This window comes from Nannobrachium achirus, assembly GCF_963921795.1.
Source record: "Nannobrachium achirus genome assembly, chromosome: 16".
In the NCBI taxonomy this organism is placed as follows: domain Eukaryota; kingdom Metazoa; phylum Chordata; class Actinopteri; order Myctophiformes; family Myctophidae; genus Nannobrachium; species Nannobrachium achirus.
Window position 1 is genome coordinate 53,753,186 of NC_137823.1, and position 15,157 is coordinate 53,768,342.

General features: G+C 44.1%; 1 protein-coding gene across 1 annotated transcript in view; it reads right to left on the reverse strand.

Annotated features, from left to right (window-relative positions):
- slc16a10 (solute carrier family 16 member 10) overlaps positions 1-15,157 on the reverse strand; it is a 79,059-nt gene that overhangs the window by 5,036 nt on the left and 58,866 nt on the right. Inside the window, exons 4-5 of the mRNA XM_080744254.1 lie at positions 3,309-3,452; positions 1,355-1,583 (exon numbers count right to left, since the gene is read on the reverse strand). Coding sequence (XP_080600380.1) covers positions 1,355-1,583; positions 3,309-3,452 — 373 coding nt within the window. The remainder of the gene's footprint in view (positions 1-1,354; positions 1,584-3,308; positions 3,453-15,157) is intronic.

A 15,157-nucleotide genomic window follows, 5' to 3' on the forward strand; every position in this document is an offset into this window, starting at 1 on the left:
TATGAGGTGATAAGATCATCTCTTTTCCTGACACTGTTATGTTGGAGTTATGAATGCCTCTCATGGTTACAGTTGCTCAAGTGTTCAGTTGCACTGCAGCAAATACCTTGAACACATGTGCCCCAATGAACACTAGGGGGCGTGGGAGACCTGTGAATGTCAGACTCCTTCCCTGGAGTCTGATAAGTCCTTTCTCTCACCAGAGGGCAGGTGAGAATTAAACATAAGGTGACTGGTCTAGGATGCATTTGTGAAAAGTTACTGCTTGGTCAGAGTTCCCACACATTTTCCATTCCCAAGATTACACGCCTATATTTCTCTGACTGAATGTGAAGACTTTGATAAGGCATGCACACCAACTATCACAAATTATGTAACTGTAAATTGTATGTGTGTGTGTATCAGGTTTCTTTCTTTCTTTTCCTCTCCTCCGTTGTAGATTAACATAATTTCTGTGCAAATCCCAGGCTTTGTAAGGCCTGGAAATGATCATGTCATATGATAACTATAATTCATTCGATACAATATTGTTTTCATTAAGTGATTTCCTACATGAAATCCAGCCCTTTCTAGACCTACATAGAGAACACTGCTGGGAAGGGGCTAGCATTCCTATTTCTTTGTAGTGCACTTTGGTTGGGTACAACATGAGGGCCGACATTACAAGGCCACATCACTCTACAGCTGAAGACTGTACTTTGTTCCCAAGTCCTTTCTGCTGACGCTCTTATTCAGAGTATCATTTGCATGAGTTTGCAGCAGGTTGGAACACCATTAAGACCTGAGGCCGATTCTACAAATGCCTTCTAAACCAGTAGTTCTCACACCTTTCAAAAAACATCAAAAATAGCAGTGTACAAGCTTTTTTAACAGCCAATACTGAAAATCTAAAGCGACACAGATGCTTTCACGGTTTTAAACCAATCTACCTCCTAGCCTGTATTTTTAGTAGTAGTACTAGGAGTAGAATCAGTATCATTATTGCAGTTTTATAACCTTGGCTTGTTCCCAGCCTTTTCTCAAAAGCCTGGTAAAGAACTACAGCATAAAGTGTCTACAGCGTGGAACTTCCATTGTACAGTATGTACTTCCCCCGGAACTTCCGGAAGATGTATTTTCCGACCAAACCATGGTTTTCTTCTCCTGAGAATATAAATCGATCTGTCACAGCATCAACGCAACTTCCCTGGGTGGAACTTCCTGTACTTCCGCATAGACATATAGACTTTTTTTTCTCCTGAGAATATAAATCGATCTGTCACAGCATCAACGCCACTTCCCTGTGTGGTATTTCCTGAACTTCCGCATAGACACAGGCCTGTACATTTTAAGTAGCCGTCCAGCATAATTGTACCTGCAATGGGCGGCCCCACGGTCATGGGAACTGACATCATTCCCAGCAGGAAGCCGATGGCCTGCGACACGTCCTTGGATCCCACCAGCTCGAAGGCGATGGGGGCCATGATGCAGATGAAGCATCCGTCGAAGAGGCCCATCAGCAGGCACACGGCGATCAGCCCGCCGAAGATGTTACACAGGGGGATCATCATGGACATTACGCCGATGACGAAGAAGGACGACACCTGCGTGGACGGAAGGTTAAGGAGGGGCGGGTTAGGGTTTACGGTCCCATCCTCTTTTACAGTACACTTTAAGACATAATAAGACAGAATAAGACAGAATAAAGCCATAATAAGAAATAATGTGTTGGTAATTAGAGCTAATATATATTTTATTAGACAGAAACAAAGACAGAATAGTAGAAAGAGCGAATACATTCTCTGGCACCGTCACCTGCCGCGGAACTGCAGCGGCAGACACTGCCGCACGACCGCTAGTTCGACCAGCAGTCGCACTGCATCGGCGGCGATAGGACCAGCAGTCCCGCCAGTAGGACCGGTGGCCGCCGCACGGACCGGCAGGTCCCGTAGCGGTAACCTGCCCGTCCGTGCGGTGGTGGCTGCCGCGGCAGTTACCAGCGATGCCGGTGCCAGATAATGTATTCGCTTTCTGCTATTCTGTCTCAGCCACCACCGCACGGACGGGCAGTTTACCGCTACGGGACCTGCCGGTCCGTGCGGCGGCCGCCGGTCCTACTGGCGGGACTGCTGGTAATATAAAATAATATTATAAAATATATTAGCTCTAATTACCAACACATTATTTCTTATTATGGCTTTATTCTGTCTTATTATGTCTTATTATGTCTTAAAGTGTACTGTAAAAGAGGATGGGACCGGGTTTACAACACTGGTAGCATAATAATAAGCAATAGGACTGGGATTAGATTGTTTTACTCCAGGCTAGTGCGTGTGCGTGGCTTGTGCTTGTGCGTGCGTGTGTGTGCGCGTATATTGTGTGTGTGTGTATGTGTGTGTGTGTGTGTGTGTGTGTGTGTATGTGTGTGCCGACCACACAAAAAGCTCACAACGATTCGCATCCGCGACGCGCTGTGAGCCTGTCGGTCGGCTATCACGAGAAGTCGCCATGCAACAAACGATAAATCAGCCATTACTGAGTGCAATAATGTCTGCAGTCTTCATCATCACGGGTCCTCGCCATGTTGGATTGTGGTGGACATTTTTGTGATGGACATACAAAACTATTATTATTACCAGATAGAGCTAGCCCTGAATGACCATACCAGGTCTGTAACACTGAGAGTGTTACAAATGGAACCAAAATGGACATTTAAGGGTCCATTTGATTCCATTTGTACACTCTCAGAGTTAAGGGGGTCCTTGCAAATGAAACATTTGAGAACCACTAGTACTGGTTGGACTCAATGGCTTAAAGGAGTAGTTCACTCCCAAAATGATTTTTTTTTCTATTGGTTACTCACACCATGGAGACTTGAGTTCAATGATATTTTTAGTTTTTTGTTGCATTCCTAAGACAAAAATGTTAAAAAATAAATTTAGCCCCATTGTTTCCGGATGGGGACCCAAATCCATTTGGGTCCCCATCCGGAATCAATGGGGGTAAATTTACTAAAATCAATGTTTTGCCATGGGAATGCGACAAATACAAAAAGTATTGTTGAACTCAAGTCTCCATGGCATGAGTAATCAATAGAATAAAAGTCATTTTGGGGGTGAACTACTCCTTTAATATGCCATAGTGTCATAGTAATTCAAGTGTCATACATATTCTGAAAAAAACCTGGAGACCCCAGTCAATGTCCGTGTACGAACATAGTGATGCCCCCCTGTTCATCATTCGTGTGTGTGTGTGTGTGTGTGTGTGTGTGTGTGTGCGCGTGCGTGCGTGCGTGCGTGTGTGTGCGTGCGTGTGTGCGGGCTGCTCACTTGTAGGTAGACTTTGTTGACTCCGCTGACGTAGTCGGCCGCCCTGCCAAAGATGAGGCGGCCCACGCCCGACGTGATGCCGATGCACATGAGCAGAACCTCTTTGTTGGCGTCCTTGCCGAAGCGCTCCTCCACGTGTTTCATCTGTGGACCACATGAAAGGGAAAGCAGCGGCACGCCTTATCAGAGACCGTTCAACACAGCTGCCATAATCCAACCCATTCTCACCCCCTCTGCTTCACCCTCCCGACGCGTTCCCAACTCGCTTTCTGCTTCACCCATGCCACGCTTTGCGCCGACATGTGTTTTCTGGAATATTTTACGATGACGGCCGTCACGGGGAATCGAACCCCGGTCTCTGGATTTGCGTTACCATGCTCTACCGACTGAGCTAACCAGATGATTGGGAAATACGCTTTTTTTTTTGTGCTTTTATCTTTGACAACGTGGATGATAACGTAGTCCCTTCTTTGAGCCGTATTCGGACGCGGAAGCAGTCCCCTGGTCAAAATGTACTATTCTGTCCATAACGGCACATAATTCGGCGCTCATGCGCCGTTCACACCGTTCGCCGCGGCGACTCGGTCGCTACCGCTCCCTCGGCGGCGTCTCACGGGGTTCATCGGGTTAGGGTTAGGCGTTGTGAGCTTGTAGATCTGCTATTTTTTAGCAAATGTTTGTCACAATAATCGTGATGTGAAATTTTCATATGGTCCCATCCCTAGCCACCAGTCATCTATGACAGTCGTATCTATGACATCATAATGATCTATGACATAATTATCTATAAAAGATGACTCTAAATGTGGGCAAAAAGTGTGTGAGATTGCAAGATTAGCTCTACACACACACACACACACACACACACATCTTCTCATATACGGCTGGCCACGCCTAAGAAGGCACAATTGCCAGGTGCTCGGTGAAGTTCATGCCGCTTTTCAAAGTGCCGCGCACATTCTCACAGGAAGGAACACTGAATAGAGGGTATGCGTGTGACATCACTGTTGCTGGAAGTTATGTGGGAACACGCCTACTGAGTGGCAAAAAACTAATTTCTGCCATTGACAGCCCATACATCCAAACAGAAAAGTCCTAGCTGATTGTATTAAACAAAGTTAAACTCACCAACATTGCGGCTGTACTGTAAGCTTGAATTATCCTCTTTCTATCTGCAAAGTTTTTGTTTCATAAAAATCCACCATAGGTATGTTATGGCTACTTTCTGTCAAGACAGTCTGTGCAGGTTTTTATTTTTCCAAGTGTCAGAGTTTGGAAGCACTCGTTTTCAACAACACACCATCCTGCTACCTCCTGCATTATGTGCAAATTAGAAACAGGTGGTATGCAGGGCCGTTGAGTGATTTGCAACTAACACTTCCAAACTCCAATGCTCCATGCTGCACAATGTTTTGCCACTCAGTCTAGATTAGGGGGGCGGGTCCCAGTGGACGTGCATACCCTCTATTCCTTCTGCTGTAATAGCGCACGGCACGAGAGTTGGACGGAACGTGTGAGAGACTGACTGTACGCATTCGTGGCGGGTTGAGGGAGGTAATGGATGGAGGCGGGTGCGTTGGGGGGGTTTGGGGGCCAGTGTAGGAGGCCGCACCACGTTCCTGTTTTCCAAACGTCCCCCAAGGGAGGGGCGCCGCCCCCTTTGCTCTGCACCACTGGTCGTGCAGGGCAGGGACGTGTAGAGAATGTTAGAGAGCCTTTAGAGGGCCTTTTGGTGACGCGTTGTGAGCTTGGAGGTCGGCTATTTTCGGTGCTTGATACCACACTGAACTAAGCATAATCAAGTCAATATCAATATTGGACATGTGGCGTAACAGCATGGATTATCTATACAGAAAGGGCAATTATTTCAACATAAGATGCTGCATTCAAGTTCAGGAGAGTTTGGACAAGGCAACTCTCTTAAATGCTGCCTTCAGGTATGGAAAGCCAAAAATAGCAGATCTACAAGCTCAGGTATGGAAAGCCAAAAATAGCAGATCTTGTAGATCGGCTATTTTTGGCAAAGAGCTTTGGTGTAGAGGGGAAAAAGAGCAGACCAAGTACAGAGTGAAAGGTCAAGTTTATTAAGTATTTACGGTTCAAGTGGTTAAATATCTGAAAACACACATTGACATGAATCCAAAATACACTGATGATCGTGCTGTCAAACAATGAAACTATATGGAATCTATGTACATGTTGTCGGGGTCCCTGCTTCATCTCTCTCTCAACTAAGGGGTCCTTGGCCTGAAAACGTTGAAGACCCCGGTTCTACAGGGTAAAGGGGCAGGGACTCAAGCCCCCTTTGATGTCTATGTGTGTACGTGCCTGGTACAGGGGTTGGTTGAGGGGGGGGGGGGGGGGGGGGGGCGTTACGGTTGGTTTCCGCCATATCCCAGCATATGCTGCTCACTCCCACCCACCCCTCTTGTATATCTCTCTACATTTCTCAGTATTACCACATTCACCACCCACGCGTTTGTTCAGGTTCCAGCAACAGTTCTGTGCTATTCTATACCCACTCTCGGGGGACCAGCCGTAGAGAAAGGCTCCATCAGAGTGAGAGAAATGCAGTGCAGATGCTAGGTTTCCGTTCCAGCCTCATAGTGCACACACAGTATTCACACTGTGCTCCAGAATGATCATGTAATATAGAGAGTCTCACATAACAATGATCATGTTGTACAGTACCGGTAAGTTTTCACTGAATTGTTCTGAATTCAGTCAAGTCTTGAGAATTCCCCTAACCAACTTTCGACCTGGCTTTCCCATTTTGGGAAATGGGAATATCACTATATGCAAACATTTAATTTCCCCAAATTTCAAAAAGTTGAAATATTCAACATTTACGAAATAGCAAAAAGAGCAAATGTACAAGCTTACATTGCAGCATGTTCTGCACTTGTAGATCGACGTTTTTTTTTGCATTTCATCTTACAGCAAAGTATAAGCGGTAAACAAACATAGAATCTGTAAATCTGTACCAAAAAGATTAAGAAAACTATAAATGATGAGACTAAAGGCCTGTCCAGTATCTATCTAATGCTTTTCAGGAGTCACGAGGGACATCATTTTATAATCGAAAAGGACCTTTTGGCCGAAATCTTTTGGTTTCGGTCCAAGTATGGACAGGCCTTTACTGTTCTACAGATTCTAGACCAGTGGTTCTCAACGTGGATTCCAGGGACTCTGTGGGTTCCTTTAGGAGGGTCTAAATAGACCCATACAAGTCTGTAACTCGGACAGTGTACAAAACACTTACAGGTTCATTTGCCAGGGGTTGACACTAAGGTCTCAGAGGCACTTGCCCATCTGGCAAGTACAGGTCATGTTCTACTTGCCCGAAGGTAATGCACACTTGCCCGAAAAGTAAATCGTCCATTATAAAATGATAGGTACGATTTTAATTACCGCTCAATTTAACACTTATTTCTTTACTTTCTGGGGCTGTGCGCTAAAATGTCATACCTCAATACCTCCAAATCCAAATACCAAATACTTTAGCTATGATTGAATACGTCTATGGGTTCACACTTGTTATTTTTTAGTTTTAAATGTAGCAACAGTAAAAACAGCACATTATAGGTAAATAGTGCTCTTATTTTACATTCCACAGACCAGAAGACACAGCGCACTGGCCACGTTCAGGTGTTTAGACAGATATCTCGTGTTGTGTTTATAGACATGTGTGTCCCCTCTCAAATGAGCACTTGCCCTGTCGGGCAACCTGAAAGCCAACTTCACCTGCCCTGACGTTTTATTTACCTGCCGGGGGCAGGTGGGCAAGCCTTAGTGTCAATGCCTGGGTTCCATTTTGTACACTGTCAGAGTTAAGGGGAGACCTTGAAATTTGAAAGTTTGAGAAACACAGCTCTAGACTGTCACTCACTCACGTCCCCACCCCCACTACTCTGAAACCACAGTGAAGGAACCAGACACCCAGAGGAGCAGAGAGAGAGAGAGAGGTTTGGCCCACGGCCAGCCAGCTGCACCTCCTCTGGGCTGGGTGAGCAGGGGTGTCGCACCAAATTCTGGGCCCCGGGTACCAAGGATTCACTGCGGGGCCCCTGTGCTTTAACTATTGAAAAATAGCAGATATACAAGCTCACAGCGCGGCACCGAGTGCCGCGCTGCAAGCTTGTAGATCTGCTATTTTTGAGAAATCATGAAAATCTTTGAATATTTCAAATCCTTCTGAGGTTTTTTGAGAAACCTATGTTTTTCTATGTCAGTGGAGCTAAAACCTTTTCATGTGAAGGACCCCCAAAATGGTATGTATTTGGCCACGGAACCCCATCTCTAAATATTGAGTTCCAGGGACCCCCCAGAAGAAAAATTTAAGTTACAAATGTTCGCTTAAAAAATACATATATTCAAAGATTTGCACACATTTTCACGACTTTTCAAAAATAGCAGATCTACAAGCTCGCAGCGCGGCACTCGGTGCCGCGCTGTGAGCTTGTATATCTGCTATTTTTCAATAGCTAAAGTATAAAATAATTAAGGCCCCTCCACCACCTTGGGCCCTAGTAACTCAGTCCCACTTTCCTACCCCTTGTGACGCCCCTGTGGGTGAGCATTAACAGTCCCACGACTCCCCAGTCCAAAGAGCCAGAGTCACTGTTCCATCTCTTCTGGCTCCCGCTCTTTCCCTTCATTCATTATCTCTAATCTTCTTTCGATCTCTTGATCTGAAGCTGCTGGCCGTTAACGACAACACGCTCACAATTCATGAGTTTGGGGATTCCCTCACACAAGGAGTGAGTGTGTGTGTGTGTGTGTGTGTGTGTGTGTGTGTGCGTTTGTCTAGCTATACTTATGGGGACTAAACGCATGTTCACACAGTCACGCGCAGGGGACGTCTGACACGGTGGGGACAAAATCGTAGGTCCCCATAGTTATTATCATTCAGGAAGATAGGGGAGAGGTTGCTGAAGTGTCTGGTGTTTTTTTAAAGCAAGTCCCTCAATTCGCGTTTTCATGTCATATGACAGGTGTGTTAACACAGTGGGGACAGCCCCCATCAGACGATAGTTGGTACTGCAGTTTGTGTGTGAGTGTGTGAGAGAATGGGAGAATGAGAGCTTCACACACTACTAGCCAATCACAGGTCAGATATTTGCATACAATGACGTTGGCTTCAAGTCAGCACATATGGTGGACTTTCTTTCAAGGACTTTCAAAGACCCTCTAAACTGGTAAGCAATGTGGTTATTAATATTATTTACGGTTGTGTCCGTATATATACATGTAAAAAAAACACCGGGCTTGTAGAACAGCTATTTTTGCCGACATTTGGCGGCTGTAGCTCTGTATATATACATGTAAAAATAATAATATCATAATAAATAATATACATTTGGCGGCTGTAGCTCGAGGGAATGTTTTAGAGTCTCGGGGTTTGCATTTTTGGTTTCAGCAGCTAATTTCCATTCCAATCATATGCTGCATGTCAATAGAAACTACCTATTGAAGCTAAAAGAAGCCATGAAAAACAGCTTGTTACACCACAATTGACGGCCGTTAGCTTAGCGGCTAACGCCGTTAGCTTAGCGGCTAATGCTAATGCTAGCGCTGCAGGCTAACATAGGCAATGTATACACATCTGGAATAAAACGCGACCCAACTCTATTTTTGCTCTATCTATCTATGATTGCCAAACATCTACAAGCTCACAGTGCGAGGCGGTTAAGTGTAGATTGTGTAACTTTAGTCAGAAGGATAATCTGACCCTGATAATATACCACAAACACAGATGTTACAGTTAGCTAAGCTCGGGGAACCCATTTCAATAGGGCACGCATTCTGGTGTTGCGCACGTATATAGAAGCGCAAGCAACGTGTACTAGACGAAAACGGTGCCCTATAGAACTGTGTATCAGTAGCCTACTGCACTACTCTGTTACAAGTAGAATTGATTGATTGATTGATTGAAGACTTTATTAGAAGTTTGCATAGGAAAAGGTACAGTTTCATGACGGTACAGTTCACTGGTACAAGGTCTACTAAAAGGAGATCCATGAAAAGACTAAGCTTATTTCCACTGGAAACCATTTAAGTATCTCATATAACATTGAATGACAGACGAATAGAACACAGTACTATGCAGTAGATATGTAAATAAAATAAGAAGTATGTGAGCTATTCAAATGTATGTTTTCTAGGCCTAAATCAAAATCTACAAAGCAATAACTAAAGTTTTGAAATAAATGTAGGCCTAGTGGAGTATAGGGTGACCATATTCTGAAAACCCAAAAAGAGGACACACTACCCGGCATATATATATATATATATATATATATATATATATATATATATATATATATATATATATAGCAAAATTGCATATATATATATATATATATATATATATATATATATATATATATATATATATAGCAAAATTGCATATATATATATATATATATATATATGCAATTTTGCTATATATATATATATATATATATATATAGCAAAATATTTTGTTCCAGGGACCCCCAGAAGCAAAGATTAGATTTCAGTCTATTCTGCATCTAGGTTAAGGCCACAGACCCTTTGGGAAACGAGTTTGGGTCGACTTTGTTTGGCCTTAAGCTAGATGCAGAATAGACAAAAATCTAATCTTTACTTCTGGGGGTCCCTGGAACTAAATATTTTGCGATGGGGGTCCGTGGCCAAATACATATCATTCTGGGGGTCCTTGACATGACAGAGTTTGAAAAACAATGATAGCAACATAAGTTTTTTCAGGAAAACTGTTAGGATTTAGAAGACATTTGTAGAATGTGCCTATCAGTGGTTAAGGACCCCCAAAATGTTGTTTTTGGCCGCGGACCCCCATCTCAAAATATTTTGTTCCACGGATGGACCCCTATTGCAAAATATTTTGTTCCAGGGACCCCCAGAAGCAAAGATTAGATTTCGGTCTATTCTGCATCTAGCTTAAGGCCACAGACCCGTTGGGAAACGAGTTTGGGTTGACTTTGTTTTAGGTCGACCTTTCATGTATTCCCCTCAAGTAGTCCTGAGGTCCCCAGACCCCACTTTGGGAACCATTGCCATATGGGGATAATGTTAGCCCGACTCCAACAAGCTAAAAGCAATTGGTTTAAGCAATTGGTTTTCATTAGAGATGGTAGTCCTTGCATGGATGATTGTTACTGGTTATTCTTGTATGTTATTTGCAAATAACTTGAATACATTTGATTAGGTGGCAGATAATAAACATGGGAACATCTGCAAGGAAACAAGTTTCTCCAGAGACCTCTTCAGGGTGTTTCCGCTTGTGATGCAAATAAGAGGTACAGACAAAAATTGCTGCCCCAAACCCTGTGGAATGCACACCCCAAATGCTCTCATTCCACAGTGTTTATTGATTTTATATTTGTTTTCTCATGCCACCCATGTAATATACATTTGAGTATGTACTCATAGACTACCTGCATTGTTCACTTACAGAGTTAAGGGGGTCATTGCAAATAATACATTTGAGAACCACTACTAGTTGGACTCCTCCTGTTATGCTATAGCTATAGTGTCGTACATCAGGGGTTCCCAAACTTTTTTGTCTCAGGGCACCCCGTGAATATTTTTTTTAAATCCGAGGCACCCCTACATTATAATTTTCACTCCCAGCACCTCATATTTATTGCATATCGTTGTTGTCGGGTGGAACCCTTGTATGTTCAAAACCGTTCATTTTATATTTATCATCTATAAAATGTACTAAACTAGTGAAAACAGCAGATCTACAAGCACACAACGCCTCGCGATGCGAGACTGAAAATAACTGTGTACTTCAAGTTTAAAATGATACTAAATATTTTTATTATTATTATTAAAATATATTTTTATGCCAAGTAGTTGTTTGCTGACCTTATTCATTAAGGTACTTTCAGATGGGCATCAATTAACACAGGTCTGTTCCAGGTCTGCTCATGAGGGCCGCTACAAAATAAAAACTAAACACAATCCAGGTCTAGTCAGTCACAACTGCTTTATTGCACCTCGACTTCTCTGCATGTGCTACTATTAGGCGTGTTAATCACTGCCCATCTGAAAGGTGCTTTACTGTTCCCCAAAATGTAGGGCTGCCATGACTACATTTAATGCTAAAGACCTGAATTGTTTTTCTATTCCTACATTTTTAGTGTTGATGCGTCTAAAGAGGATAATTCACTTGGGAGGCTTGTGAATGACGAGCACCGGACTCCCAACTGTAAATTGAGAGTCATTGCCCTAGAGGGAAAACCTCACCTCTGTCTGTTTGCTGCGAGAGACATCTTACCAGGTGAAGAATTGAACTACAACTACGGAAAATCGAACTGGCCATGGCGGACTAAGGTGAGGACACATACTTAAACATTTATGCCTGACTTGCATATGTAGGTTCAAAGTGAGATGTAGTCTAATGTCAACAGAATAGAGCCCTGCACGGGCCTAAAATGTGGGCCCGGGCCCGGCCCTGGCCCGTGGACTTCAGTCCAGGCCCGGCCCGTGGCCCGTTTGGTGCCGCTATTTAAAGCCCGAGCCCGGCCCGAAGCCCGTCGCCTTATTATTAATTAATTATTTGTGTGCGTGGCTTTCACTGCTGTGCGCTGCAGCTGCACTCTCAAGGGGAGTCCATACTGTCACAGCCCACCGAAATTTGCGTCGGAAAGGTCCAGTTCAACTACAAAATGACATCTCTTGCAACTTCTGAAAAGGATTACTCATAATTTGAGTTCGGAAAGCTGCACGCACGTCAGAAAGTCGAAACTTTCCGACGAAAACTATGGTCGGAGAGGACGGAGACTGAGAGACGTGTACAGCCCTCTATACTATAGCTGTGCTCGTCTTGCGCTCTGATTAAAAGAAAGAAGTCAACACAACACAACAGCACAGCAAGTAATTACACACACATCATTCACAACGCAAGAAATCTTCCTCCACCCACCGTTTGTTATGTTACTGTATATCTTCACTGCAATTAGATATTGATATTATTGTCGGCTTGCCGCCCGTGGTTTCAAGCCATCGTAAAATACAGAGTATCGTCCAGTACTAAAGAGTAAAGACGCACGCACGCATCCCGTAACTGATACGGGACTCGGGAGGTCGGGGAATCATTACAGGGCGATTTATTTGAGAAATGACGGTGAAATGGGTGAAACTACAGTAGTGCTCCTAATGTTATAGTCTCGCTGTGTATGTACACGCAGAGTCGCAGAGTAGACTTGTGTGCCCGTCGCCCTCGGCTCGTTGCGGCTCTCCCGGCTCTCCATTGGCTAATGTACTCATGTCACGACCAATCAAGAGCCGTGTTGCTATAGATACGGATAGAGCCCATAGCCTAGAAGGCTATTAGCCTAGAAGGCTATGGGAGGCAGGCAGGCTGAGGCAGCACTCACTCACGCACACACACCACACTCCATTCTAAGCGCACACACAGAGACGTCATGTGTGAAATTCACAGCGCGAAATGTTCCGAGCATGGTTCTGAGCCCGGGCCCGGCCCTAGGCCCGTTGGTGAGTTTCTAAACGAGCACGAGCCCGGCCCGTTTTGGCGGGCCGGGCCGGGCCCTGGTCGGGTCCCGTCGGGCTTGCAGGGCTCTACAACAGAAGCAGGTCGTAGTAAGGACATGAAAATGAAATACAAATCCTTGTTGTTCTCAGACAGTCACGTTTGTGATGAGAGGACAGCAACACAGCATGCACTTGCACCCCAGATGTACTACCGACATGTTATGCATACCTCTTATCTTATCCATATTCAATTACTTATTCTTCACAGACGTTGAATGACATGTGTGCAGCAGGTGATGGCGACTGCCCCACAGACACGCATGGCTCCATCACAGCACCACGGCAAGATCCAGTCACTGCCAAGACGTCCACTTCCGTTGAAAAGGTAAATGTGGAGAGCACACCTTACAAATGATTTTTAGTTTATTTTCATTTCCTAATGTCTAGTGTATCACTTTAAATGTAGGCCTCACGGGGTCCCCAAGACACATGTTTTTAGGTGTGTGTGTTATGCAAGGTTGTAGCCAGAATAATTCAATCTTCAGAAGTCATGTATGTCCCCATGATGCACATTGACACTGGGTCCCCAAAACCCATGTTTTTAAAATGTGTGTGTGTGTGTGTATTTAAGCAAGTATGTTCCAGAAGAACTGAAATTTCAGAAGACGTGTCCCCATGATGCACATTACCACAGGGTCCCCAAAACTGATGTGTGTGTGTGTGTGTGTGTGTGTGTGTGTATGTGTGTGTAAGTTTACGGAATGCATCAATTATCTGATCCATTTTAAGGCTATTCATTTTAGAGAAGCGTTGTCCACACTGATCACATCCCTAGACTTTCTCTCCAGTGTTGTCTTATGGCTATGTAGGTATTGTAAAGTGCATTTTGGTTGTTGATTATAATCTACTGTACCAGTGAGAACATTATCTGATCTCACATCTGATTGTTTATCTTATATTTGCTTAAATGGGGATTTCATAATAAGGTGTACATTTAAAAAGTACTCATAGACCACATACTCATAGACCGCACACCAAATGTGTTTGAAATACCTACTGTCCAACTAGCCTGGGCAGCATTCAGTTTCAGGTTTGTTATCAGGTCGGAAGCGGATGATATCGCTACATCATGTTGTAGTGTCGTTGTGTAGTCAGACAGACAGGAACATTCCTTCCATACTTACTTCCTTCCTCCTTTCCCCCATTGTATCGATTGAATGTTCCGGTCTGTCTGACTACAAAACAATACTACAACATGACGTAGCAATATCATCCACTCCAGACCGGGTCACACAGTGATTTTGACATGCCTACCTTTTGACTTTTAAATATTTAATGAATCTTATTCTTCACAGACGTTGAATGACGTGTGTGCAGCAGGTGATGGCGACTGCCCCACAGACACAGACACGCATGGCTCCATCACAGCACCACGGCAAGATCCAGTCACTGCCAAGAGGATCACTTCCGTTGAAAAGGTAAATGTGGAGAGCACACCTTACAATGATTTTTAGTTTATTTTCATTTCCTAATGTCTAGTATATCACTTTAAAGGGTAGGCCTCACGGGGTCCCCAAGACACATGTTTTTAGGTGTGTGTGTGTTATGCAAGGTTGTAGCTGGAATAATTCAATCTTCAGAAGTCATGTATGTCCCCATGATGCACATTGACACTGGGTCCCCAAAACCCATGTTTTTAAGATGTGTGTGTGTGTGTGTGTGTGTATTTAAGCAAGTATGTTCCAGAAGAACTGAAATTTCATAAGACGTATCCCCATGATGCACATTACCACAGGGTCCCCAAAACTGATGTGTGTGTGTGTGTGTGTTTACCGAATGCATCAATTATCTGATCCATTTTAAGGCTATTCATTCTAGAGAAGCGTTGTCCACACTTATCACATCCCTAGACTTTCTCTCCAGTGTTGTCTTATGGCTATGTAGGTATTGTAAAGTGCATTTTGGTTGTTAATAGGGTTGGACATGGTAACCGCCGTACCGCCGTACCGCGGTAAACCGAGGTCTACCGCGGTGTCAGTGTGCTTACCGCGGTAAAAAAAGACAAAAAAAAGTCTATTTTTTATTGGAAAACAAGCGAGTTTTAAAACAGGGGAGAAGCGAGGACCGCATGCGCTCCATGCCGCTCTGCTCTGGGCCGTGTACCACAGTTTGGAAGCCACATACGTCACTCTCACTCTCAGAGACACAGACAGTCACTGCTGCTGCCTGCGTAGAGGAGTACAGAGCAGCGTAAACTTTCTTTGTAATCCACACGACACAAGGATGTTAATATATACCTTGTGTTGTGGCATATCTTTTTTTATTCATACGGATTACTGGCGGAG